This window comes from Pinus tabuliformis, chromosome 7 (genome assembly GCF_031772625.1).
Source record: "Pinus tabuliformis cultivar Carrire ecotype Pingquan chromosome 7, CPIR1, whole genome shotgun sequence".
Classification (NCBI taxonomy): domain Eukaryota; kingdom Viridiplantae; phylum Streptophyta; class Pinopsida; order Pinales; family Pinaceae; genus Pinus; species Pinus tabuliformis.
The window spans coordinates 1,323,718,214-1,323,743,866 of record NC_142293.1 but is presented as its reverse complement, the minus strand read 5'-3'; the positions used below and the strand labels follow the sequence as shown (position 1 = coordinate 1,323,743,866).

General features: G+C 38.6%; 1 protein-coding gene across 2 annotated transcripts in view; it reads right to left on the bottom strand.

Moving 5' to 3' along the window:
• The window catches only part of NOXY38 (tetratricopeptide repeat (TPR)-containing protein), a 317,852-nt gene that overhangs the window by 254,555 nt on the left and 37,644 nt on the right, over window positions 1-25,653 (bottom strand). The window contains exons 1-3 of one of the 2 annotated variants that reach the window (XM_089459698.1): window positions 7,415-7,622; window positions 6,903-7,279; window positions 6,579-6,640 (exon numbers count right to left, since the gene is read on the bottom strand). In XM_089459698.1, coding sequence (XP_089315824.1) covers window positions 6,579-6,640; window positions 6,903-7,269 — 429 coding nt within the window. In that variant the 5' untranslated portion in view covers window positions 7,270-7,279; window positions 7,415-7,622. Of the gene's footprint in view, window positions 1-6,578; window positions 6,641-6,902; window positions 7,280-7,414; window positions 7,623-25,653 lie in introns of those variants that run through there. The other variant, XM_089459697.1, reaches the window with a different exon arrangement.

Below are 25,653 nucleotides of genomic sequence, written 5' to 3'. Positions count from 1 at the left end.
CCATTGTTATCTAAATTTAACATTGTTTCAGAGCTCAGGTGAAGACAAAGCCCAAGCAAGAGTGAAGCAAAGCAATCACAAAAGGAAGTTGTTGGACAAGGACTTGGAACTAGTCCCAATGACGACTACATCTTTCTTCAAATCCAACCATCATGTATGGAAGATGACATTGGATTTGACATTAGAAGAGAATGATGTCATGGACTATGTCAAAGGAAGAATAGCAGAGCCTCCTTCAAATGCATCTGTTGCTATACAAACCAAGTACAAGAAAGGTTGCCTATATTTCTGATTTGGAAACATCTAAGGAGATGTATGAAAAGTTGGTTGGGATGTTCAAAGTAAACAATGTAAATCAAATTCTCTTTCTCAAGAACAAGCTGAAAGATATCAAGATGGATAGAGGAAAATCCATCCAATCCTACTTCATGAGGATTACCGAGATCAAGAATGATCTCCTATCTATTGGTGAAGTCATTGGTGACCGAGAACTCTCTCTTATTGCACTTGGGACCTTACAAGAGATTGGGATGTGTTCAACCAATGTTGTGAAAAGCGCGAGCGGGATTAAATCGGCGCCGGGAATGAAGCGGAAAAAATCGGAAAAAGCGGGAAAAAAGCGTTTGGTACAAAAATATTCATTTTTTTTCATTTTTTTTCAATTTTTTTAATTTCTAAACCATCTACAACATAAAATAAATACATTGACACATAAATATGATAAAAAAACTAATATATAAGATGTTTAATATCATTTCTAGCGCTAAAATCACACATAACATTGAATCATGTCCTGAATAGTAAGTCCTGACTCCTCAGTCCCAACTCAGCCTCAAAATATCAACAAAATATATGATAATGTATCTCATCATGTCATAATGTCATATACAATAAAATGAGGTCTAATCCTATTGATTTCCTCTGCCCCTCTTGCGAGAAAATGCCACAGCTTTCCCTTTCCCTCTAGATGTAGATGCTGGTGCTTGCGCTGGTGGAGATGGCACTGGAGTCTGATGTGCTCTAGAAGCTGAAGAACTAGAAGTAGGAGCTATAGGAGGTAGACCACGTCCTCTACTGGTGGCAGGGGTAGCCCGAGTAGGTGGTGTCACCTGGAAACATTACAATCTCCCAATCCTGAAATCCTGAAAAACTGATAAGTCTGCTGGATTTTAAATGAAATCTAAAATTCTACTTTCTCCATATGAAATCCAATGAGGCTGGAACCACGATTAATGAAGGAGAATTTCATGGTCACTTTTACTTTAAGAATTTAACATTACCATGAATAGCATATCCATACTAGGGCCTAGACTTGATCATTAAGCTGCCCCACTCAAAAATTATTTGTTTCTTTCAAAAAAAATTGCATGAAAAAACCCAAATGACCAAATGAAAAACCAAAAACAAAATTATAAAATCGTGCTGCCCTGACACCCCGAGCTTTTTTCCGAAAAAAGCGCGATTTTTTCGAAAAAAGCACGCTTTTTTTCAAAAAAGCGGCAAAAAAAAATTTAGGCGCTTTTTTCCCATAAAAAGCGCGATTTTTTGAAAAAAGCGTGATTTAATCGCGCTTTTAACAACACTGTGTTCAACACCACCATTCTCAAAATTGTTAGGATTTTGGGATTTGATGAACTATTGGCCAAATGCACTCAAGAAGAACTAAGGATGATGGAAAGAGACAAGCCCTCAAATGGAAACAATCCTACCGCCTTCTCTGCTCATTCCAAGAGAAAAGAAACAAACTAGATGCATATGGGAAGAAAGGAACGTTTGTGGGCTACAATGAAACTTCGAAGGCATATAGAATCTATGTTCCTGGTCAAAGGGAAGTGGAATTAAGTCATGATGTGACTTTCGATGAAGGTTTTGCTCTTAGAAAGATTCGAGATCTTCCTATTCCAAGGAAGGACAATGATGATGTTGGTGCAGCAAAGCAGGATGAACCTTCATCCGATGCACTGATGCCTGATGTTGAAAGTCTGATGGATCCCATTGATCCACCTCCTAGTGAGCCCACTACTTCAAGAAAAAGGCACCGAGAGGGACATTTCGTGAAAGCAAAAAAGTCTAATAAGTACCAACTACCAAGGGTACTTAGCTTCCATGACTACCATTGTACAATCTGAGCCTTGTACATTCGAAGAAGTTGTAAAGCAACAGGTTTGGAGGGATGCGATGAACGAAGAATATGAGTCGATCATGAATAATGATGTCTGGGATGTAGTTCCTAGACCCAAGGACAAGTCAGTGGTCACATTGAAATAGCTCTACAAGATCAAACATGGAGTTGATGGGAGTGCTGAGAAATTCAAGGCCAAATTTGTAGCTTGAGGCTTCTCTCAAAAGGAAGAAGTAAACTATGATGAGATATTTGCATCAGTTGCCCGATATACCACCATCTGTTCGATCATAGCCCTTGTTTCCTAGCAAGGATGGAACCTTCATCAGATGGATGTCAAAACTACCTTCTTGCATGGTTCGCTGAAGGAGGAAGTGCATGTGGAACAACCTGAGGGGTTCGACGTTCAAGATTGTAAGACACATGTATGTAGGTTGAAGAAAGCCCTTTATGGCTTGAAGCAAGCCTGTAGAGCTTGTTATGAGAGGATAGATAGTTATCTTATGAAGCTGGGATTTGCAAGAAGCGATGTTGAACCGAACCTATACTTCAAGGTTGAAAAGGACAAACCTCTCATTCTGGGCCTTTATGTGGATAATCTCTTTCTGACAGGTGATGACCCTCTCATTTATCAATGAGAGGGAGCTGGCTTCTGAGTTCGAGATGAAGGACTTAGGACTAATGCATTATTTCCTGGGGTTGGAGGTCTGGAAAAAGCCATGTGAGATTTTCCTTCCTAAAGGAAAATATATTGTGGAGCTACTTGAGAGATGTGGGATGGTGGACTGCAAGTCCGTGACTACTCCAATGGAACTCAACTTTAAGAAGCTATGTGGAAGTGTTGTTGGGCCCGAATTGGCGAACCCTATCGAGTATTGTCAACTTGTGGGGGCTCTGATGTTCTTGGTCAACTCCCATCCTGACATATGCTTTTTTGTGAACACGTTGAGTCAATATATGGTCGAACCTCACCACATTCATTGGATTGCTGCCAAGAATCTCTTAAAATATATCTGATGCACATCCACTATGGACTAAGATACGCTGTCAAGAATTTGAGCCTACATGGATATACAGATGTTGATTGGGCTAGTAGTGTGGTGGATCGCAAGAGCACATCTGGGTGTTGCTTCTCTTTGGGGTCTACTTCTATATCTTGGATGAGCAGGAAGTGGAAATTGGTTGCACTGAGTACCATCGAGGCTGAATACATTGCTGCGAGTATGGCCTGTTGTGAAGCAGTTTGGTTGAGGAAGCTCTTAAGTGAGCTATTTGAGCACATGCTAGATACCACCATGATCTTCTACGACAATCAGAGTGGGATCTGTTTATAAGAAAATCTCGTGTTCCATGACCGCTTCAAGCACATCGATATCAGGTACCACGTTATCCGAGATATGGTACAATGGGGAGCAATTAGGCTCCAACACATCAAGACAGATGAGCAGGTTGCAGACATTCTCATAAAGCCTCTAGGGAAGGTGAAATTCTTTATCTTCCGAGAGAGACTTGGAGTCGTGGAACGACCCTCCTATGAGGGTCGCATATGAGTTGAACACAAAGATCTAGGAGCTCCTGGGAGCATGGGATACTTATTGGAGCTAGCTATGAGCGACCATAGAGTGTGGTTCACCTTCCCCTAGTGGTGCGCTGGATACAGGGTGAGTGGTTCACCTTCCCTTATGATAGCCCATTATGGTTGACATGTGTGTAGGGTACCTTCCCCTACCCGGACACATGTATGTAGGGTGAGTGGTTCACCTTCCCCTATGATTGACATATGCATAGGATGAGTGATTCACCTTCTCCTATGGCATATGAGTAGAATGAGTGGTTCACCTTCTCCTATGGCATATGAGCAGGATGAGTGGTTCACCTTCTCCTGCAAATGCCCCAACACACATCCTACCCATAGAGTCTGGGACTCATCGGAAGTACCTCTCAGGTGGCCAATGAATGGGGAAAAGCTGGTTAGGAACCATAGCACTATCGATGGACGCATTGTGCACTGTCGTACTCCCTATGACTAGGATGCTTGGTGTTCAACAACTTGATCTAGGATCAAGGACTGACTTTAGTCAGTGGAGAGTGGTATCATCTTATGACTCACTCTCGATCACTTCTTCATTATTTATTCATAATTCGGCAGAGCAGGGCAGTGTTGGTATGGATGGTACAGGATGACAGATTGGCATGATGATGTCAGATGGTTTGGCAGGTGCAATTCTCCCTAGTTGAGAGAGAGTGTTAAAATTGGCAACTATGGCCAACTTCCACCTTAGGACAGCTCTTATGATGGAGATGATTATTGCATTGGATTCCTCTTTCAAAGAGGTACAATTCTGATATAAAGCTCATCTAACTCTAACAAATAGAAATGGAATTTTGAATTTATTCTTCCCATGGACAAATTGTCAAGGTCGGCCTCAATCAAATGTAGGTGCATGAAGCCCAATGGATGTGTCTCCTCACCCTCAACGAATTGTATAAATAGGAGTGACCCTTCTCTCATTTAGACACTCACTCATCTCATCATATCATCTTCTCTCTCCTCTTGATTAGTTCGTACACTTGGATGCTCTCCCTCCATCGCACATGTGGAAGGAAGGCAGATTTCAGGAGGCCGAAACTTTATGTGATTAGTGCAGTGTTGACCAACATTGACTTGGGTACTTTGACCAAGCATTGACTTCTGGTTTTGGGCCAGAACTTCAATTTTTTTAGGCCACATTCTTTGGCACGCAAATCAAGGCACTTGGGGACAGTTTAACCACGTTGACAGCAGCGTTGACTTTCTGTTTGACCACAGAAATCACAGCAAAGATTGTTTGGGTTGACCAAGCTGTTTGGGTTGACTTTGACCCTCTCTAGAGGCCGTACCATTCTGCTGTTGTCCGAGCTGATTAAAGGCTGATTTGGGGCAGCTTTGACCACTGTTGACTTTTTTATTAGGGCTGCATTGACTGCTGATTTGACTGTTGACTTGGAATATCTGTTTTGGGCTTGTATTTATGATATTTGTACTTTTTCTCTCTGTCGAACTATTGAAAAATAATAAAAAGATTTGATCAAAGGGTTTTCCCACATTGGGGTTTGTCCCTGGCATCCTCCACATCTTGTGTCCTTTTGTCTTGGCTTGTCTTTTGCATATGATTTTATGTTCTATCTTCATTTACTGCCAATTTATATAATTTAATGTGATTGCTACTGGATATAATTGGAATTTGTCATTGGACTGCTAAAGGAACATTAAAGTAAATTGTCTTAAGCATAGAACATACCATTGTTAAATTTAACACGAACATATAAATAATGGTGAGTAGTAACTCCTGGTAAGTATATTTATTTACATCTTGTTCCTTATCCCATCTTTTACGCAGATACTTGCTTAAATTATGGTGGGTAGTAACTTATGGTAAATATGTTATTTACATGAGTACGAGCTATTTTCAAAGATCTTAATTTTAGGTGGTTTTGTTGATTCCCTTTCTCTTAATTTTTTTCTTATAATTTAAAATTTTATTTTATTTCATGTTCTTACATAGTATTTATAAATACATCAAAGATTATGAAGACCGACCATAGCTACATTATTCAACATATTGCAACTAAAAACCAGATCTGCAATTATCTATATAAATCTGCCCTTTTAAGCATCAAAATATGTTGTATAACCAGATTTATATGTGTGAAAACCCCTTTCACATTCAGCCAAAAAGATCTGGAGAGTACAGCATTTGTTCTTGCTAGAGTTCTGCCTATAAGTCTGGGAACCTAATGATTTGTTGCAACTGAAATCAGACTTATAAAGCTGCTGTACAAATCTAACCTCATCATTTGGAAATTAATCCCAAAAGAAATTTTCAAAAGTTTCAAAATCCATTCATTTATCATCATTTATCTGTGGACTTAGTGAAGATGGGAAAACCCTCCTTGTGTTGGTAATAGGCCATCCTAAACTGAGAAAAAGGGTCTTAACGTGACAGTGGTAACTCTTCCAAATTTCACTTGGCATTTCAGCTGGTGAAGACTTTGCATCTAGGGTGAGAGTTTAAGACGTAACAGCGGCCAAGTACAAGTAAATGTTGTAAGCATCGCATTGCATGAATGTCCAACTTCTTAAAGACATCAGCTTGGCACTAGAAGTGCTTGAAAAACAACACAAAACAAATGCATAACTAATACAAAGGAAGGCACAAAAACAAAGAAATTAGCCACACACAGCATTTTCCTACATGGGCGGTTGGCAGCAACAGGCAAAGTTAAATGCATACAAGTGTCAGAACAGATCTTATTCCTACCATTGCAATTTACTGCAAGTGATAACATTAATATTATATGCTCAGAAGACTTTACATGTCTAAGTACGGATCTGCTTCTTCTTTTAAGGAAAATGCATATCGTTTGTGTATAAGTTCTATTTGCCACTAAAAAGGGCTGTCAATTAGTGAATTACCTGCAGCTCAAGGTTTTCCCCACATGGTCCCTTGACCATAACAGGATACAAGCGGAGCTCCCCTGGTTCCAAAGAATAAGCACGTATTACATATAATAAAATATGAACGAACAAGATCACTCCCCTAAATTATAAAAATTTTAATATCAGAGTTACCATGCAATTTACAAATACCCAATGTGGAGAGAGGCAGCAACAGACAACAAATGCATTCAAACAAAACCACTGTCATAATGTGTATTTCACCAACTACCAAGACAAACTATATTTTCGACCCTGACATAAGCTGCATCTGTTATTAGCAAATGAGCAGCATCAGCATACCATTTCCTTGCTTGTCTGCTTTGTCAGAATCTGAAGTCTTTCCATTCTCTGAGGTATGTGAATCTTTGGTAGAAGGTTCTTTGTCTAAAACCTCTGATCCATTTGCAACAGCATTAGAAGTCGTTGCTTTCTCAGAACTTTGCACACATTGATCAAGGGCCTGATCTAACTCCGAAGAAAGTTCAGTTGTGGGAGGAGTCTTCATTTCCTCTGAACTTTGCCCACACTGATCAAGGGCTTGGTCTTTTTCCAAAGAAATTTCAGGGGCAGCAGGTTCTACATCCACTGAAGGGTCATTCTGAGCATGATTCTTTGAATTTACTCCTCCTTTTCCCTTATTCCGTGCTTTATTTGATTTCCCTGCCATCAGAAATGTCCTGCCACACCCACCACCAAACAAGTTAAAACTAGAAGAAATTTTTCTTTGCTAAGACATGAATCCCCAAGCATCTTGTAAAACAGAACAAAATTTTGAGCTTAAACATTTAAATGAATGAGTGAATAAGCTGGACCTGTCAAAAAGCTTATGCCAGAGTGAGTTGCCTTTACTTGAGGTTTCCGTTGATTCATCTGCAATTCTGCATTCAGTTTGTGAATTGGGTGATAAGCTGTGTCTCTACTGTGTCCTTTACTGGTTTCATCAATGGCTCTGTCTCAGCATTTCTCAGGTCTGGCAGAGGACTGAGGCAGGGATGTCCATTATCCCCTCTCCTTTTTCTTATAATTGCAGAGGGTTTGAGCAGGACTCTAATTGAACCAAAGAAAGCGGGTGATTTCAAAGGTATTTTGATGGGTAGAAAACTTGTACTTGTCCTATCTGCTTTTTGTAGAATCCTTTTCTGTGGTGGATGCAAAAGAGATGCTTTAAAGTTAAAAGGAAGTTTAGAATTGTACCGCTCTTCCATAAGTATGAAGATCAATAAGGGTAAGTCTACAATCTCTTATATGGGAGTTAGTGAAGAGGATGAAATGTCTTTATCTCAGTTGTATGCTTACCAGCAGAGAGAACATCACAAATTATCTGTGATATGGGAAAGAAGATTGGGAGTGGCTGATTGCAAAGGTAGAAAAGAGGCTTGTTGCCTGGTGTAACCATTGGTTATCCACGGTGTGTAGATTCATTCTAGTAAAGTCAGTACTAGAGGCAATCCCTGTATATTGGATGTCTTTAGCCTTTATTCTAAAGGGTGTACAAAAATTTATAAGAAAGATCAGTTACAGGTTTGCATGGTCAGGAAAAAAAATGAAGAAAAGGGCATACCAATGTTCAAGTGGCAGAGAATTTAAAGAGATGGGAGGGTAGGGGTTTAAAAACATCCACCTATTTGCAAGAGCTTTAGCAGCCAAAAGTGTACAGGTATTGATAACAGGTAAAGTTTTATGGTGTTAGATGATTATTCAGAAGTATATAGGGCTTTAATCTGTGGAGAGTTGGATTAGAAGTCCTAATTGGTCACATTACAATGTATCTATTATATGGAAGGCAGCAATTTCAGCCTTTCCATTTATAGGTATATGGCTTCTATGGAAGGTTGGATGGCATAAGTTCAAGCTTGATGAGGATCCATGAGTATGGGACTGGAGTAAATATGCATTGCTTGGTAACCTAGTAAACTTTCTTCATCAGGTAGCAGTCCCAGGGGCCAGAACATAGTTTCTATCAGGAGGCAATAATGGAAGACTGCAGAAATGATTGGTCTTGAAGGAAACTTTGGAAGGTTGGATGGCATAGGGTGTAAGGAACAAAGTTCGTATACTTCAGCAGTATACTCTAATACTAATGTAACTAACAAGGTTCGTATACGCAGCAATAATCTTCAGAATACTTTGAAGACAGACATCCATTGTCGAATAATTAATTGTATATTGATTATATAAAATTGATGAGATGATTACAATGAGTGTGGGGGTCTACTTATATACCCTAGGCAGGTACCTCTTCACCAACGGTTATGTCCTTAGGGACATACCTCTTCATTAACTAGTTACTAGCTAATTAATCATTATTTATTATTATTATTGTTTTCATTATTTGTATTATTTTATATATATTTTATTCATAACATTGCCTTACTCTTCAAAACGCTTTGTCCTCAAAGCTTATTGCGGATAAGGTGTGTTAGTTGTTTCTTGGTCTTGTAAACTATCTGCGTCTTACGGTATTCTTCGAGTTGTCATCTTCGTTGACACATGATGATAAGATCCTTGGAGTGATAAATAAAATTGTCGAACTACGAAGGGATATGACCATCCTAAGTTAATCTTTTGTGGAATCTTGCAGTGACTGGAAACTTGTGATGAATTGTTATCACATGAGTGGATTGTACAAACTTCAATATTTCTTGGAACATAAATCTAATGTTTTCGTTCTGAGTGATATTGGTACGTAGATTGAATGAAAAGTCTGCTCTTGTGATTCAGTTGTTGATAAGGAGTTCTTCTATTTTGACTTTCCATTATCATGCGTGTAGTAATTTCCTGATTTACTTCAAGTACTAATGTTGTTGAATTGGTTACAAAATCTTCAGTTGGAATTTTCATCATCTGAACTGCAACATTTGAATATGTTTTTCCTTTAACTAGTTTGTCATTTTCTTGAGTTGTGATATTGATTGGATTGATGTTCGTATCTTTTTCTTCAACGTGGACTGAAGACCTCGATACTTCCTTCGTGATGAATTCTTCTAATTTGTTGTTCAATGATTTCTTATCATTTTTAAGCTTCTTAATTTGATTAAGCATATTTTGGTTTTGATTTTTTAAACGTAATAGTTTTTCGTTTTTTGGATTGTTGACTTTACTCTTAGTGTCCTTCTCATCTTTTAACTTTTTTATTTGCTCTAATAACCTTTGATTAAGGGCTATTAAGCGCAAACTTTCTTCTTCCTTCTCTGATAGACTCTCATTGAATTTCTTCTCTAAATTTTCATTTTCTTGCCTTAATTTTTGCTTCTTAGCCTTACTTCTTATTTTGTATATATTTTATTCATAACATAGGGTAAAACTTGGTGAGGACCGATGGGTTGGGAGTGGTGTAAATTATACATTTCCTAGTAACCTAGTAAACATTCTTCAAGAGAAAGATTTCTACTTTCTTCATCAAATGGTAGACCCAGAACATAGTTCTATCTGGAGGCAAGAATGGAAGACTGTAGAAATCAAGATTGGTCTTATAGGCTATGTCACAAGGTTCGTCGATCTTTAACGTTGAGGTTCGAATTTTGGCGAACCTCAAAAATGTTTTGAGGTTCGACGAAACGCATAGCCAATGACCAAGTCCATAGATCAAAACTCATAACTTCATGTCACAACTCAAGCTTGTATTTTATCCTTGCAGTTTCCAAGTTTGTGATAGCATATTTTATGTTTATTGATGTTGATTTGTTACTAGTTTATCCTATAATTCATTTTAAATTAATATATGTTTATATATATAGACGAACCTAATAGCGAACCTCATTAAAAAATTTGAACTCAAATCGAACCCAATAATTGTCGAACCCGAATTCAAACCTGAACCATGTGACATTGCTTGTAGGAGATAATGTGTTGATGTCGGACAATTCAGAAATAAAGTAAGATCAGGTCATGTAAGATTGAAAGAGGCAGAGGATGTGCTTATTTGATCTAAGAACCCTACAAAAGAAGTTTATAACCCAAATGTGGTTACAAGTCTCTGAGCTATGGAGAGGGGATGGTTAGCTGTATCTGGTAGCGGAAGCTAGTTTGGCAATTAATAATGTCTGTTAAGACACATATTTATGTGTGGTTGGCCCTCAATAACAAAGCTTTAACGTGGGGCTATTTACAAAAACGGGGCAAAATTCGACCTCAATGTTGTCCCTCGTGCAGAGAAAGTGAAGGAACAATATCTCATCTTTTATTGTGTTGTCAATATGTTGTACAGGTGAAGGAAGTCAAAGGAATCATTAGTTTAAGGGATATTTGGCAAGGAATTTCTATTGAGGAATGCTTAAAGAACTGGTGTGGGAGTTCAGTTGTAAAAAAGAGTAACAGTATTACCATTAATCATTGCTTGGAGAATATGGTTTGCAAGGAATGAAAACTTATTTGGCAAAGAATTTCTATTGAGGAATGCTTAAGGAGCTGGTGTGGGAGTTTGGTTGTAAAAAAGAGTAACAGTATTACCATTAATCATTGCTTGGAGAATATGGTTTGCAAGGAATGCAAACTTATTTGATGATAATGATATCCTCCCCATTCAATGTGTCACCCAAAGCATAAGAATCCTCAGTAGCTTCAAATAAGAGAAAAATGAAAAAGTGCAAAGACAAAGAAGAAGAAGTCACAGATAGAACCAGTGCACAGGCATATTTCCAAGGAGCAGCACAAGTTGTTAGATTTCTGCAAACCTAGCACCCGACACTTAAATTCCTGGCAGCAAATTTGATCTATTTATTTAAAAACACAGCTAGATTCCTAAAATGATAAAATTCAGCAAAAGCGAATATACCGATCTCAGTCACAATCACACAGATTTCTGGCCAATCACATTTCTTCAATAAAATAACCTCAAAATTTACTTGGGCTCCTATCCTGAGAAAATGGCCCAAGTAAGAAAATACAAATGCCTTGGATTTGATCCAGCAAATCTGCCCTAAATCGACGCTCAATCTACTTTGCAGATCTGGATATCCTGTCTCTCTCTTGTACTTTCTCAAAACCCGACACTTTGGAGTATCACACTCCTCCTGAGGCTAGTGTCGTTGTATGGTATGTCTTCTCACTCTCCCTAGCCTTTCTTTTATAACTTGACATTGAGCTAAATCCCTAACACTAATCTCCAAAGTGATTGACAACTGAGATTTGATCTCATCTCGCTTGAGATCAACTGCTACGATTTAAACAAAGTCACTAAAATAATTTACTTTACTTTACTTTAGCTCAATGAGCCAACATAATACTTATGTGCTTTTCATAAGTTACAAAGCAACTTGCTCAACCTAGAGCAAGTATACTAGGTAGATCCTGTGGGCGACTTCTGCATGCCTAGACACTCTAGTCCTATGGAAAAGTACCTGCCCGAGCTACAAACACCAAGACTCCCTCTTAGCAAGGGAGGTGCTTCTACCCACTAGAAGTGTTTTCGATCCAGGACTTATATCCACTACCTTGGCTCCTCCCTTTGAATTGGAAGCTTTCTCTACCACCTGGTCTAGAAAGATCCCCAAAGTCCAACTCTCCTTGGCATTGTTCCTAGAAGCTTCTTGCTCTTGAACATATTGTAAGGTCATCTCATACCAAGAGACCTTCTTGACAGACTTGGAGGAATCTGTACATTGCTCCTCCCTACCTAAACCTGAAGGTTGACTCCCTCTCAGTTAATCAACCTTCAAACCCTCCTTGTTCTCTATCACTATGATGCTTCTTGCCATTGCCCCTGTGCTAAGTCCTTTTAGCATTGTTGTGGGTCTATCTCGGTCCTTTGAGACACCCACAAAATCTGCTACCAATCCCTCAACTGGTACAATCTCCCTCTCCCCCTCTAAGGGTTGACCTTTGCTAATCTTGCTAGTTTCGTACCATGCTTAGCCAGCCAAACCCTACCAACACTTCTACTCACGGTCTGTTGCGGCAAAACCCCTTGAACAGCGACTCCTTACTGCCCACTGCATCTCATAGTTACTTGATTATGCCCACATCATGATCCTCTGTAGCCCTACTTGTCTGCCAATAGTTACACTCGTCAATGTTGTCCCCTGCATCCATCGAGCCACAACAATCTACGTCCAAATCCATGGCATAGTCCTGCAACCTCTGTCTCTCAAATTGACATCTCCTCAGACTTCTCGCTGCATGCACAATAGTTTGTGCCCAAAATTGTCAGCCTAAGGTCGTTCCTTGCTGCCACCGCATGTGGTTGAACAATTTCTCTCAGCTGACCCTTTTGACGTGATCGTGCTACGCCCTGCCTACTGAAAATTCCCCGCAATGTTTTCATTCTTCCACCGTACATGTAGCCATTATTTATGTTCTCAATCATCTGACAGTTGTCACCCAAACTACAATTTGTCTCCACATTGGTTGACCCACAGACCTAGTCGCAACACCTTGCAACTGTTCCCTACGTCAATGCAACCTCCAATTGCGACTTCAGCGATCTCCCTCATGTCTTTTCTCAACTGCTCACTTTTCCCACATCACCATCGGTTGTCTCACATAGCCTCTAACTCGCGCAGCTATCCTCATGTGTCTGTAACGAATAAAATATATAAATAATATAAATATAATGTAAAAGATAATAATCATAAATAATAGCTAGTTAAGCTAGTAATTAGGTTGAAGAGGCATGTCTAATAGGACATGACTCTTCATGAAGAGACACTTGCTTGGTATATAAGCAAGCCTCTCGTTCTCATTTGTAAATCATCATTCTTATTCTTATTCACATATTTATATATAATATTTATATCCTTAATGGATAATTTGATATTCCAAGTCATTTGGAGTAATTAATCTTAAGAAGGAACTTTGTTCGCTTCATGTGGTATCAGAGCCACGTTGGCTGATCACCAGGCCTTTGGCTATCAACCTATCGTCAACTTCGTTGCTGTCATAATTGAAGCGTTCGCTACATATTGGGAGATTCTCCATTTTTTTAGGTCTTTGACCATTATTTAAAAAAAATAATAAAGAATAAATAAGAAGGGTATATAAAAAGAAAAGAGGAAAGGAAATAATATATTCTGAACAAACAAACAAAAAAATTGAAAAAAAATACACACACATATATATAAAGGGTTTTACATTATTGATAAAAGTGCATAATAAAGATAAACGAGAATCTTTTCAAGTATATTTAAAAAAAATTACGTGGAGAAGCCCGTGGTTTTAGAAACCAATGGTAATTTCCTGTGGTTTTAGAAACCAATGGTAATTGCCTGTGGTTTTAGAAACCAGTGGTAAGTTTTACATTTTACGTGGAGAACATTAACCGAGGTTTTAGAAACAATTGCCCATGGTATTTTAGAAACCAATGGTAATTGCCCGTGGTTTTAGAAACCAGTAGTAAGTTTTACATTTTACATTTTACGTGGAGAACATTAACCGAGGTTTTAGAAAACAACCCATGGTAATTGCCCATGGTATTTTAAAAGTGAAAGATATTTTGATAAGCATTGGAGAAAAAAGGTGTGATCTAAATAATTTTAATCGTTCAAATCTAAAGATTGTGACCGTACTAAAAGTCACGTCTCATCCAAATTAGTCACGACTCATCCAAATTTTCGAAAAAAAAAAATATTATTATAATTATAAAAAAAAATACTATATAAGCCTTATATAGTTACATATAAAAGGAAAAGTGGGTCTCAAAAAAGTATATATAGTTTTATATAATTATAATTTTATAATATATATAAATTAAAATTATATAATATATATATAATTTATAATTATATATATTAAAAAACAAATTATTGTTATATAAAATTTTATTAATAGAGTGAACAAAAAAGAAGAAGAAGAAGAAGAGAATATTGGAAATATATATATATAAAGGGAGATAAAATAAGTTTAAAAAATAAAAAAATAAAATAAAAAATATTTCCATACAAAGTTAAAATGATGAAGGAAGAAAGGTTTTCCTATAATGGTCTTTCAATTACAGATCATAGAGTAATTACACTAAAAGGAAATATCCAAGGAAGAGAAGTTAATGTCGCCATCAACCCAAGCAATGATAAAAATTATATCAACATCAACTTGGCAAATCAACTATTAATTCCAGAGCTAAGCATTAGTGTAAAGAAAAATATTTTTGACCAAAACAAGTATAAAATTAGTGATCTACAAGTGACAATAGGTCATTATAACTACATATCTCAATTTCATGTTGTAAGAACAGATATAAACATTGACATCATACTCGGTCAACCCTGGTTTAAGGATCTGGGTACATTCATGTTAAACATAAAGAAACAAGTTTTGACATTTCCTTATAAAGGGAAGATGGTCATGTTTCGAGACATAACAAGTAAATCAAAATCAATAAAATCTTCATTAGAAGACCTTAAGGATATCTCAGATTTGATGTTTCAAGATAACGAAAAAACTATATCAAAGAAGCAAAAAGAGCTTGAAGAAGTCATCTGCAGCAGAGACACAGAAATTTCGAGCCTAAGAGGTCATCGGGAAAAGCTACTCGAACAAGTCAAGAAGACTAAAGTCTCAAAGAACGAACTCAAGAAGACAAGCTAGTTGAAGAAACGACACACGTAGATGTTGCAGTTCAAACAATGGACATCCCAGGTGAATGTTCCATAACCAATTCAACAACATCTTCGCCAAAAGAAAATCTAAAAACTCCATATCGACATCCGAATCACGAGAGTAGACCAATCAACCATGCTACGTATCGGTGCCATCCAGACCAGAAACAACAAATTGATGTTTCAGAGAATAATGACGTAAAATCAGTCCAGTCTTATGCTAACAAGTCGTTACAAAATTCCAGTGATCAGAATGCTATACAGAAGATTAATCTCGGATGGTCTGATCCCTTCTCAGTGCGACAATTTTGTTTGTCACTAAGAAGATCATATCAGCTTGTATCGACGAAGATGACTGTTCCAAGAGAGAAAAGACTTTCAAAGCCGAAAAAGAGATCAAGATTTTTTTCATCGACAAGCTTTGAGGACAAAGCTTTTTGAGGAAGGAGGCAATGTAACGAATAAAATATATAAATAATATAAATATAATGTAAAAGATAATAATCATAAATAATAGCTAGTTAAGCTAGTAATTAGGTTGAAGAGGCATGTCTAATAGGACATGACTCTTCATGAAGAGACACTTGCTTGGTATATAAGCAAGCCTCTCGTTCTCATTTGTAAATCATCATTCTTATTCTTATTCACATATTTATATATAATATTTATATCCTTAATGGATAATTTGATATTCCAAGTCATTTGGAGTAATTAATCTTAAGAAGGAACTTTGTTCGCTTCAGTGTCCACCCAAGTAGCAGGTCTCAACGACACTTCGCTACTATATCTGTGTGTTGTGCATGTGCTCGGCCACTCTATTTCTCCTTTGCGGTTCTGCACTCTACTCCTCGACCTATCGCGGATCTACTACACGGAAACTTACGCAACGTCTCAACACTTATGCAACAACTTTCGCACTTTCAAACACTCAACTACTGAGTGATCCCTTGCAGAAATTGGCCCCATTCCTTCTTTCAACAGCTCGCACGAACCACATTTGATGTCCAACTCCTCGAACATTCCAACGCCTTACTCATGGTTGGCACTCCTTGCATCCACAACCTAACTACAGAGCCTGACCACTAGACACAACACGCCCCACCAACACTTTGACGACCGTCTGCACTGGCCCTTGCTCCTTCCTTGTCGGCCCAATGGCTAGAACCTCCATACTCGGTTGTTGAACTCTCATAGGCTCTTCACAATGATCCTAACACTTGTGTCTTGTTTTTTAGCGACTCATACCTGTTGTCAGTCGGCTTTCCTCGATCCGTCGTTGGCTCCCTAAGCCTATCGCTCTGTCGTGGCCCTTGCCTTGGCGGCTACTAGCTACCCTGATGGTTGGGTGGTCGGGCAGTGGTATTATTAGCCACCAGCGAGCCCAACACTACCCTTTTCCTTTTTATTTATAACTCAAAAAATTAGCCCCTTTTTCTTGTACATCCGCAAAAAAATATATATATATATATATCTTAGCACTGGCCAATTTTTTCAACCCTAAAAAGAAATTCCACTTTTGCACAATCGCAACCGAACCTGGCCCAATGATCTTGTACAAACTCTGGTAACCTGTAATTCTGAGATCAGCTTTCTTTAGAGTTTACGCTTAGATACCATGTTAGGTTTCTGCAAACCTAGCATGCAACACTTAAATTCCTACACAAAAATTGATCTACAAATTTAAATGCATAACTAGGTTCCCAACACAATAAAATTCAGCGGAAGCAAATAAACCGTTCACAATGACACAGATTTACGCCCAATCACAGTCCTTCATTAAAATAACCTCAAAACTTACTTGAGCTCCCAACCTAGGAAAATGGCCCAACTGATAAAATACAAATCTCTGGGATCTGATCCAGCAGATCTACCCTAGATCGGTGCTCGATCTTCTTGGCAAATTTGCATCTCCGGGCTCTCTCCTGTACTTCCTTGGACCCAACACTCTAAAGTATCACACTCCTCCTGAGGCTAATGTCGATGTATGGTGTTTCTTCTCCCTCCTCCCTAGCCTTAATTTTATAACTTTACATTGAGCTTAATCTCTAACCCTCATCTCCAAAGTGATTGACGACCAAGATTATATCTTTCCTCACTTGAGATCAATGGCTAAGATTAAAACAAAGTCACTAAAATGATCTACTTACTTTTTGTAAGTTCACTTTAGCTCAATGAGCCAACATAATACTTATGTGATTTTCCTAAGTTACAAAGCAACTTGCTCAACCTAGAGCAAGTATCCTAGGGAGATCATGTGGGCAACTTCCGCATGCCTAGACACTTAGGCATATGCAAAAGTACTTGCCCTAGCTACAAACATCAACACAAGATGATCCAAATCCTTGTGGTACAGGTGCTGAGATTTATTTGATGCAAATCATGTTCTGAAATTCAAAACTGGCCCGGGTAGGGAAAAATTTTGTAGAATTTATGGCCCTGAAGCTTTTACTCTTATCCTGGCAGAAGATAAAGTTTTTGGGCCTCCAAAGTTGTGACAAAGTGGATGCAGGGCATTGATGCATAAGAAAATTTTAAGCTGAAACCTGTCTTCGAGAAGATCCAACTACTTGAACCTCTATTTAATTATATCTCTTTCCACCATGTATACAAGAAAAGGACTATTTTGGCTGATGGCCTATCAAAAGCTGGATTGCTATCGGAATCTGGACAATGGCATATAACTGAGGAATTAGGGGGTCGAAGTACTGTTTACTTTTCTCTTTCTGTCTATTAGAGATTCTGGGAGTTTGAAGATGAATGATGGTTATTTCTGGTGAATATCTATACGCTTCCTTTTTTCATGCATATTTGGGACTGTTTTGCTTTTCTTCAATGGCCTTTAAGCCTAGTAGGGCTGGGAGACTAATATTCTGCTTACTATTTGAAGACTATAAGGTGTGACCGCATCTAAACTTCGCTAAGGTTGTTAATAGCCCGAGATTGTCTGAAGGCACTTTTTGGCAATAGCTGGTGTTTATGGTTTCCTTTACAGAAATAAGAAATGCTTTTAAGCATATGAAGAATTTAATTTCACCTTTATTAAAATTTAAAGAGACAAAAAGGTATCATGCCAATCTGATCCTCAGAGTTTTTGTCTACTCCAGAACTTACAAAGTTACCTCTAATTTACATTGATCACAATGTTTGTCTTTTTCATCACAACAAATATAAGCATTAGATGTCATTTGAATTTATGCTCGATATCCTGGATAAGTAACACTGAAACAGATCTCCTTGGGCATTTTATCATTTAAGTAATTGCACTACTACGAGAAATTTGAAGTAAAACCAAAATCAAAGACCATAATGCGAGGAAAAGACAGGCACAGGAATGAAAAATGACAGCCATAGAAAAACAGAAGCAACCTTAAAAAACTCTCAATCAAGATATAAGTGGACATCTAGCTTCTACTTCCTACTTTCATCTAGTTTCTTATTGCAATCTTTCATGCAACAAATCTGAACTCTATAAACTGCCATTATTAGCTAAATATGATAAAAACCAGCACCTACCCAACACCACAGATATCAATCACCGTGGAACTCAAAAAGGAAATGGATTCAGCTACAGGTATAATCACTTTAAAATGGTAACGTAGAGAATAAGAAATTTTAACATTATCAATGAAATATGGATATAAGAACATAAATTTTGTTACATGTTGCACACTCAGCAGACAACATGATGGACATACTCAGAACCACAAAAGGCAACATTTAATAGGTTTCCTCGGTTTGGCTAACTATCACTGCATATTTGTCAAAGGTTACTATGAGATTTCAGCACCACTTAGTGACTTGTTGAAAATGAACAAACCATGGAATCCGACAGAGAAATGCTAGGCAGCATTCAGCGAACTGAAGTGCAGACTTGTGTTGGCACATCTGTTGAAACTGCCAGGCATTGAGAAGTCATTTGAAGTGCAGATGAACGCTTCAGATTTCAACATTGGAGGAGTTTGTCACAGGAACGTCATCCAGTGACCTGTAAGAAGTTAGAACAGAAAGCTACAAGATCATCAACAGAGGTACCATGTTCATGAGAAAGAGATGACCACAGTTGTGCATTGACTACAAGCGTGGAGGAACTACTTGTTAGGCAAGACATTCATGGTGAAGAAGGGCAATTTGGCAACAAGCTACTTTGCCACCCAACAAAAGTTGTCACCCAAGCAAGCATGGTACCATAATGTATCAGGCTTCAGCTGGGCAAGTTGAATGCAGCAGCGGGCACCTCAAGTACAAAGGTGCAGCTTGCAGCCTTGAAGAAGGATGAGTTGCCAATACCCATGGGCAGTCAAACACAAGAGAAGGTCAAAGGAGGGATTGCACAAGAATCCAACAGCTTTGAGCATCATGAAGAAGGTGAAGGAATACAAAACAAGGAAGTTTTGGATGGACAATAGTTCCATATACCTTTGGTGGGGACATCTATTTGCCCAAGTTGTCCAATATTTGGAAGGAGCTCTTAAGGGAGTGCCGTAATTCGCCTTGGGTTGGCCACCCAGGACAGCACAGAACAATGGCATTGCTAGAACAAGGTTACTACTGAGAACATAAGAAACGAGACGTGGAAGAGTACGTCCAAACCTGTCTTGTGTACCAACCTAACTCAAGGGTTAGCCAAATTTGAACCTTGAGGTTTGAATTTCAGCGAACCTCAAAAAAATTGCATGTTCGATAAAGGTTCGCCATGAGGTTTGTTGGCCGTGAGGTTCACTTGCCAGTTTAACAGATTTTAATAAAGTTAAAAGGGGGTAATATTTATCAATCCTCTCAACTGGCCATGTCATAATTCATCTCACCACACAGCTCAATGGCTCACTCCACGAGTCTGTCGCATGGTTGAAACACTGTTCAGTCAAGACTTGTCCCTTTTGACTAAAACCTCTGCTTCACAGGTGACAACACTCCGTTACACAGTGAACAGCACTCTGTCGATTTATGGATTTAGCAGACAGCACTACACGGTTGACAGGACAATGCTCCATTGCGTGAAAAATAGACAGCACCTTAGGTTTTAATTTTTATATATGTTTATTGATGTTTTTTTTATTATTTTTCATTATTATTCTAGTTGTATTTTAATTTTAAGTTTATATATACAAATTTAAAATTAAAATATATGTAGAAAATCCACGAAATTCTGATCTGCTAATATGAACAATCTGAATATCACTTTCTTTTCATATAGACACAGAATTTCTCTACTAAACTTTGCAGCGGAATAGAAACAGAAATAAATCACAGTCACACAATTCAAAACACCGTATTTTTTCCTAGAGAACCAAACTGTTCAAACCCTTTACTTGCTTGAGAATTTTATTGATAGAAACTGAGCAATTGATCTCTTACAAATACAACTGTTTCAATCTGAAAAATACACGTGTCTTTCCTGCTTGATCTGAGCTTGAAACCATTGCAAGACTGCTGATCTCTACTGCCCTCTATCAATCTATGCACAAGCTTCTCTTGCACACTCTGCCTCTCACAATCTCCACACATGACCCTGTGCAACCTTCTCACAAACCCGTGAGCTCTATTGTCTTGTCTCACCAACTCATGCTCACAAGACAATGATCAAATCTGTGCCTTCGTTCCTCCTTTTAAAGCAATTCGAACGGACAAATTTGGTGAGTTTCTAATTAAGGAGTTTGCTTTTGTGATTGTTTGAGTTAGCATGAGTTAACTACTCATGCAACTCGTCTTATCTCTTGAGACTCAACCACAAGTTATTTTCCTCAATTAACTCACACTAGAAGACTGATAACTCGGCCTTACACTTCGACACATCAGTTAACTGCTTCATGAACACTTCCTAAATTTTAGGAATTTGCCCTAAATTTTAGGAACTCGTCCTATTTTTTAGGAATCAGCTCCTAAGTCATAGGAACTCATGCATGCTCAAGGCAAAACACGTTATGGTTCCTTTGATTAAGTCACAAATCAAGGAACCCTTTCTCGCTGTTATTTTTAACACTCCCTCTTAGTGAGGAAGATGTCCCTGAAAGAACCTCGTCCACCCGAATCTGTCTCCAACATTATCATGTTCTCTGCTGCTGCAGCTGCTCCCTCTGAATGCATGCATCTCCAGCTCCACAATCTGCCACTATCAGTGAACGCAACTCCTTTAGGTCACTGATCTTTGGCCCAAACAATCTGCCCTCTAATTGCTCCTTTGTCCATCAAGGATCTTCACAAATTCTGCCACTACAACCAGATTTGATGTCCTTCTCAAATGTTGGACTTAGGGCACCAAAGACACCTTCTAACTACCCTCCAAATAGTGCATAAGATGTCCACCAAAATTGTCCTAAATCTGGACTCAAACACCAAGCAAAATCATCAACTACGTAAGAACATACATACCTCAGAAAGTATCCTTCTTTCTACTGCCTGAACCTCTTTGGCATGTGCACTTACTTCTGAATTTTGGTCCTCTAGTTAGGGCACCCAGTGGCACAAAAGGCCTGCTCCGACCGAATTTCCCTTCTATCCCTGCGCAATTCCCTTCTTAAAGACCCTGCCTCCTGTGTTGTTCCTTTAGGTGTTTCTGCCCTTCACTTAGAACTGCTCCAAGACAAAAATAATGCCCAGGTCTGCTCCTAATAGGTCTCAGCCCTTCCTGACCAAAACAAAGATATCGCGGGCTCTTAGACAGAGAATTACCACTCTTAGAACATGCACAGAACTGCCATTAAATCTGTCAGCGAATTCCTCTAACTAGGCCTACTCCAACACAAAAAGAACCCTCAAGGAAACTCGTCTTTCTCCATTTAGAAAGACTACTATAGAGGCTTCGGCACTCCTGACTCCTGAGTCCTAACTCAGACGTCCTTTAAAATTTGCACTGGTGTTGTTCTTAAATTTGTTCCAAGAGCTCTGATACCATGTAGAAAATCCACGAAATTTTGATCTGCTAATATGAATAATCTGAAAAACACTTTCTTTTCATATAGACACGGAATTTCTCTACTAAACTTTGCGGCATAATAGGAACAGAAATAAATCACAGTCGCACAATATTTTTTCCAGGGAACCCAACTAGGAAAACCCTCTAATTGCTCGAGAATTTTATTGATAGAAACTGAGCAATTGATCTCTTGCAAATACAATTGTTTCAATCTGAAAAACACATACTTGTCTTTCCTGCTTGATCTAAACTTGAAACCCTTGCAAGACTGCTGATCTCTGCTGCCCTCTATCAATCTATGCAAAAGCTTCTCTTGCACTCTCTGCCTCTCACAAGCTCCACACACAACCCTGTGCAACCTTCTCACAAACCCATGAGCTCTATTGCCTTGTCTCACAAACTCGTGCTCACAAGACAATGATCAAATATGTGCCTTCGTTCCTCCTTTTAAGGCAATTCGAATGGCCAAATTTGGTGAGTTTCTAATTAAGGAGTTTGCTTTTGTGATTGTTTGAGTTATCATGAGTTAACTACTCATGCAACTCGTCCTGTCTCTTGAGACTCAACTATAAGTTCTTTTCCTCAATTAACTCACACAAGAAGACTGATAACTCACACTTCCACTTTGACACATCAGTTAATTGCTTCATGAACACTTCCTAAATTTTAGGAATTCGCCCAAAATTTTAGGAACCCGTCCTATTTTTTAGGAATTAGCTCCTAACTCATAGGAACTCATGCATGCTCAAGGAAAAACTCAATGTGGTTCCTTTGATTAAGGCACAAATCAAGGAACCCTTTCTTGCTATTATTTTCAACAATATAGTTTACTATAATGGAAACATAACACAGGATAACTTAAAATATAAAATTATATATAAATTTAAAATAAATTTATATAATAAAAATAGCATACAACTGTTAACATGGTTTGGGTTCAAATACGGGTTCGGAACAATTAAATTCAAGTCAAACTCAAATTTTTTAATAAGGTTTGCCACTAGGTTCGGGTATATATATACCCGAACCTAATGCCGAAACTCATCCAACCTTATTAAAAAATTTGAATTCAACTCAAATTTAATAGTTGTCGAACCCGAACCCTGTGACAAAGGTGCCAACAAGACAAGGCAGACACCAAGATACAAGCTAGTCCACTACAGCCATTGTGGATGTTGAAGAGACCTTAGGCAAGTGTCTCAATGGACTTAGCAGTAAGCTTCCGATCGCACAGGTGTATAATAGGATCATGGTGGTAGTCAATCGTTTTGCAAGTATGCTATCTTCATGCCAACAAAGGTGCCTTGTGCTACAGAGGATGCTGCAAAGTTGTTTTTCAAGTATGTTATGAAGAAACGTGATCCCGGTTGAGCATTGCATCAAACAAAGACACAAGGTGCACGAGACGGTCTTGGATAGAGTTGTTTAGGCTTGTTAGAAAAGTTGTTGATGAGTTCAAACTATCATCCACAAACCAACAGGCAGAGAAAATTTATCAACTGTCTTTTGCAGGATTATCTGAACATTTTGTGTGGGCAAACTAAACAAGCTGGCCAAAGTTGTTTGATGTCGCCCAGTTCAATTTCAGCATGCAAAGGAGTTCCATGATGAGCTACAGTCCATTTGAGTTGGCAAATGAGCAACAACAATAATTGACACCACATACAGTTCTGCAAGTCTACTATGGGCGCAACACATCAGACTTGAGTTCGTGAAAGGACAGCATGACAAATTGAAGACGGTTTGCATTTAGTTGACGAATGCAACAGAAAGAATGGAGCATTGGGCAGATCATGATAGGAGGGTGGCAACATTCCAAGTTGGCAGCTTGGTCTTGTTTAATTTGGGCAAACAACAGTTCAAGCCATCTAGCAACATATCTAGTGCATTGTTGCGAAGGTTTAAAAGACCATTCAAGGTACTTGAGAAGATGGCAATGTCGCCTACAGATTGGAGCTGTCAGAAGCACATAAGAGCTCACCATCTGGTTTTCCATATAAGTTAGTTGAAGCCTTCTAAGATTGATGAAGGTGATCCAAGCAAAATTGCACCATCCCAAGCCCTCACATCTATGTGAGAGCTTGAAATGGAGGAAATACTTGCATGCAGGACCTCTACTTCAGCGAAAACCAAAAGCACAAGCACTTTATCAATTGAAAAAACAAAACTGAAGAGGAGAACAATTGGGAAAAGGAGGAGACATTCCAACAGTGTGAATATAAGGTTAGAAAATTTAACCAACGGAATCTTGGAGGGCTTACACATGCATTTTGTTCGACATTGTTGGGATGACATGTTTAGTGGGGGAGGATATAAGACCTCCACCTGCAGATGGCAATGGTACATTATCAAGTCAGACAAGGAAGGCTACCAAAAAATGTTTTCATGCTAGACACACCTGCTTGATCAAATGGATAGTGTGGTGACCCATCCATGTTTCCTTTATACAGATCTTGGGACACTTTGGGTGCAGATATTCGATGTTCAAACCCAAAGGAGCGAAGCATCCTGTAGCCTACAAAGTTGCCTTTGAACAAATTGAGATGCAATCAGATGCATTGGCCCACTTGCGTGCACTTGGGCACAATCAAACGGATGGACAGAATCGGTTGGGATGACGAAGGCAGACCCAACACGACTTGGAGATACAGAACGACTTGGTGAACAGTCGATGCAAAGTGATGACAGACATCACTAGGGTCCACCTTGGAACAAAGGGGCTTGCAAGTGCATGGCAAGTTCACATAAGTAGGTAGACACCTCAAAGTGCTAAGGGATCAAATTGCAAGAGGCAAGAATCATCAAGTGTTCTATGGTTGTGGATTGTTCAAAGCTTGGGCAACAAAAGAACATCTGCATTGGCTAAGTGACAAAGAGACAGAAACAGGTTCTATATGAGACAGGCCTGCAATTGCTTCAAGGGTTTGATTGACAATTCTATAAGCTCCTTGCCACCAAAATTCCAGTTTAAAAACAAGCCGCAAGCAAATTGACCACTCTTCTTTGTTATAAATGTAACATTCTCTATATAATAATGAGATATGACACTCATCCAAAGTTGTGTTTTATGGTTGCTTTATGTGTATTGAATGTTACTATTTCTTGTATGCTTGGATTGGCTAAGTTGTAATATTGGTTGTTTTAATGCTACAATTGGATGTTACCCACCAAAAGTGGGTGACTCCATAGGAGAAATTTTTCCCCTATCATCTCTACCAGCCAACAGCCCATAACAGCCACTAGTAGATGATGACGATATGCCATTCATATATCTGCCACTTGCATCAGTCATATGTCTCCTCGCCCACTTGGCAAGAGCACATGTTGCAACGTGGGCTTCCAATCAAAAGGTGCTTTATTCATTTTGCAATCAAGTGCTTATGCTTGTTTGTATTTTGGGCATTTGACATGGATTATGGGGTATTCTAAAAGAAAGAGGGGTTTTGACCATCATTTTATTCCCTCACCTTAAATGGGGGATAAATTTTCATCCTAGTCCAATGGGACCTCACCTAATGACCCAATGGGTATAAGAGGGGCACTACTTGGGAAGACCCCGATTGAGATAGCGTAGTCCCATTTTTCCCTATTCCATACTCACCACTTT